This window comes from Sapajus apella, unplaced genomic scaffold (genome assembly GCF_009761245.1).
Source record: "Sapajus apella isolate SASKATOON/1434 unplaced genomic scaffold, GSC_monkey_1.0 scaffold4868, whole genome shotgun sequence".
Classification (NCBI taxonomy): Eukaryota; Metazoa; Chordata; class Mammalia; order Primates; family Cebidae; genus Sapajus; species Sapajus apella.
Genome location: NW_022441792.1, coordinates 1411 through 5111, shown reverse-complemented (window position 1 = coordinate 5111; position 3701 = coordinate 1411). Strand labels below are relative to the sequence as shown.

Genomic DNA, 3701 nt, shown 5'->3' with positions numbered 1-3701 from the left:
AATAATTTTTTGTATAGCCAAAACCCATATTTCTAATAACCATGACAATAATTTCCTCCATTCTTCATTACGTGTGTACAGAAACAGGAAGTACACATGAGAGAAAAATCTTTCCAATGTCATAAGAGTGGGAAAGGTGGCCGGGCGCGGTGGCTCAAGCCTGTAATCCCAGCACTTTGGGAGGCCGAGGCGGGTGGATCACAGGTCAAGAGATTGAGACCATCCTGGTTAACATGGTGAAACCCGTCTCTACTAAAAATACAAAAAAAAATTAGCTGGGCATGGTGGCGCGTGCCTGTAATCCCAGCTACTCAGGAGGCTGAGGCAGGAGAATTGCCTGAACCCAGGAGGCGGAGGTTGCGGTGAGCCGAGATCACGCCATTGCACTCCAGCCTGGGTAACGAGCGAAACTCCGTCTCAAAAAAAAAAATAAGAGTGGGAAAGGCTTTAATTAGCTCATTCTTTTCATTTATTTTTTATTCATTTATTTTTTTTCTTTTCAGCCAATGACAACCTCAATTGTAGCTCGTTCTTAAGGAAACAGATAAACCATTTAGGAAAGAAACAATATGAATGTGATGTGTGTGGCAAGGTCTTTAATGAGAAGCGATGTCTTGAAAGCCATCGTAGATGTCACACTGGTGAGAAACCTTACAAGTGTAATGAGTGTGGCAAGACCTTCAGTCACAAGTCATGTGTTCTACGACATCGCAGAGTTCATACAGGAGAGAAACCTTACAAATGTCATGAGTGTGGCAAGAACTTCAGTCAGATGTCATCCCTTACATGCCATCTTAGACTTCATACTGGAGAGAAACCTTACAAGTGTAATGAGTGTGGCAAGAGGTTTAATAAGGTATCATACCTTAGATACCATCATAGACGTCATACTGGAGAGAAACCATACAAGTGTAATGAGTGTGGCAAGACCTTTAGTCGAAAGTCATCCCTTACATGCCACCGTAGATTTCATTGTGGAGAGAAACCTTACAAGTATAATGAGTGTGGCGAGACCTACCATGAATTGTCATCTCTTACATGCCATTGTAGACTTCATACTGGAGAGAAACCTTACAAGTGTCACGAGTGTGGCAAGACCTTCAGTCAGGCGTCATCCCTTACCTGCCATCATAGACTTCATACTGGAGAGAAACCTTACAAGTGTCATGAGTGTGGCAAGACCTTCAATCAGAAGTCATCCCTTACATGCCATTGTAGACTTCATACTGGAGAGACACCTTACAAATGTGAAAAATGTGACAAAGGTTTCACTCGCAAATCACACCTTGAAATGCATAAGATAATCCATAGTGGAGAGAAACCATACAAATGTATGGTTTGTGATAAGGCTTTTGCATGTGATTCATACCTGGCAAAACATGCTAGAATTCACACTGGAGAGAAACCTTACAAGTGTAATGAGTGTGGCAAGACCTTCAGTCATACATCATCCCTTACATGCCATCGTAGACTTCATACTGGAGAGACACCTTATAAGTGTCATGAGTGTGGCAAGACCTTCCATCAGTTGGCATCCCTTACATACCATCGTAGTAGACTTCATACTGGAGAGAAACTTTACAAGTGTCATGAATGTGGCAAGACCTTCCGTCAGATGTCATATCTTGTATACCATCGTAGACTTCATACTGGAGGGAAACCTTACAAGTGTAATGAGTGTGGCAAGACCTTCATTCGAAAGTCACACCTTACATATCATCGTAGACTTCACACTGGGGAGAATTAACAAATGGAAGCTTTGTGACAAGGGTTTCTAGCATGATTCATACCTGGCAGAAAATACTAGAATTCACACTGGAGGCCATCCTTACAACGGTAATGAGTGTCCAAGACCATCAGTAGTAATTCATCACCTGTAATTGACAACCTCTCACGCCTGCCTTGTACAACAACTATCCCCCTCTCCAATGTGAAGACCCAGTGTGCTCCCCCCAGCATCTTCTTCCTCTGCAGCAGGTAGACAAACGTATGTTTAGTTGCAAACTGGAGGGGGGTGTATATCCGGGCATTCCTAACCACAGAAATCTCATTTTCCGTGGACCAAAAAATTAAAATGGTTCTAAATCCTCACTACTACTGGTCCAAATCAGCTGCGTTACTTCCCCTCTTAGTAGGAACTGGAACAGCAGCCAGGATAGGGACCACAATAGGAGGCATTGGCACTTCAGCCCATTTCTGTCATAAACTGTCCTGGGAACTCAATGATGACATGGAAAGGGTGGCCAATTCCCTGGCCTCCCTCCAGAAGCAGTTAAATTCCCTAGCCACAGTAGTCCTACAAAATGCAGAGCCTTGGGCTTCTGGCTCAGAAGGCAGTTACCTGCCTCTTCTACAGGAAGGGTGTTACTACTGTGTCAATCAGTCAGGAGTAGTAACAGGAAGTTAAAGAGCTAAGGGACCGCGTTCAAAGGCGGCGCACAGTCAGCAGCTGGAGCTTCCCAGGGCTCCGAACCTGGATCCACTGGGCTCTTCCCCTCCTTGGGCCTTTACTAGTAATCTTTTTGGTCCTTACCTTTGGTCCCTCTGTGATTAACATACTCCAGTGCTTCACGGAAGCCACGGTTGTCAGACAACTGCCCAGTTGCTAGCCTTTTGGGGATACAAGCCCCTGAGCACAGATGTTGATTTGTAAAAGGTGATACTCCACATGTAACATAAAGAGCATCAAAGGGGTGGATAAGATGGAAGGCCTGTGAGGAAAATTTCCTGAGTGTCTAAAATAGCTGCCTCAGCTACCTTACCTGCGTTTGTTCTTCTATACATCTGCTTCCTGCTTACTAGCGAAAATCCCCCTGCACAATTGCTCCATTGCCTGAAAATCGTGAGTTACTTCCCTTGCCCCTAACCTGTAAGAACTGTGTACTCACTTAGACCCGGGTCCAGACTTTTGGGTGCTCACCTGTCTGGGCCTGCTGGTGTAATAAACTGTTGTCCTCTGACACTCTGAGTGCCATTTGGGTTTCTTGTCAGGAGAAATTCCAGGAACAACATGTGCAAAATTTTGATTTTTTTTTTTTTCATTGAGACGGAGTCTCCCTCTGTCATTAGCCAAGAGTACGTAGTGCAATCTCAGCTCACTGCAACCCCTGCCTCCCTAGTTCAAGCAATTCCCCTGCCTCAGCTTCTGAGTAGTTGGGCCTACAAGTACCGGCCACCATGACCAGATAATTTTTGTAGTTTTAGGAGAGACGGGGCTTCACCATGTTGGACATGTTGCTCTTGATCTCTTGACCTCATGATCTGCCCACCTCAGGCTCCCACAGTGCTAGGATTACAGGCGTGAGCCAACCCACCTGGCCGACGTGCAAAATTTAAATGAGTAATACTCTATACTGCATAAGCAGAATTACTATTTTCGTGAGGAAACATTTGTAAGGCAATCATTAGGGCACTCAACTTGGCTTGTTGCATAGTTTTAAAATGGTTTTGGATTTTGTGTTGCTAATTTCGCATGGCATTTTGCCACACTAGCTGTTTTTTGCCGTAGTTTTGGACCATTTGTAAAGACAGTAGCAGCCTGAAGCAAGGGCTGAGAGATAACAATAGACACAAATTTCACAGGCACAGTTTGTAACAAGTTTAGAAGCTTAGAGGCTGGTAAATGAAAGCTGATATTACTAATAAAGTTAGCTATTGCTATTTGCTAATTAAAATTACACACTGAGAGGTATGAAATTGTA

General features: G+C 44.1%; 1 protein-coding gene across 1 annotated transcript; it reads left to right on the top strand.

Moving 5' to 3' along the window:
- Positions 1-451: 451 nt before the first annotated feature.
- LOC116547816 (zinc finger protein 888-like) lies at positions 452-2960 on the top strand (the record flags this gene model as incomplete). The annotated part of the gene is made up of 1 exon (XM_032273622.1): positions 452-2960. A coding segment is annotated over one exon (1296 nt), but the record flags the coding sequence as incomplete, so codon positions are not given.
- Between the last annotated feature and the right edge of the window lie 741 nt (positions 2961-3701).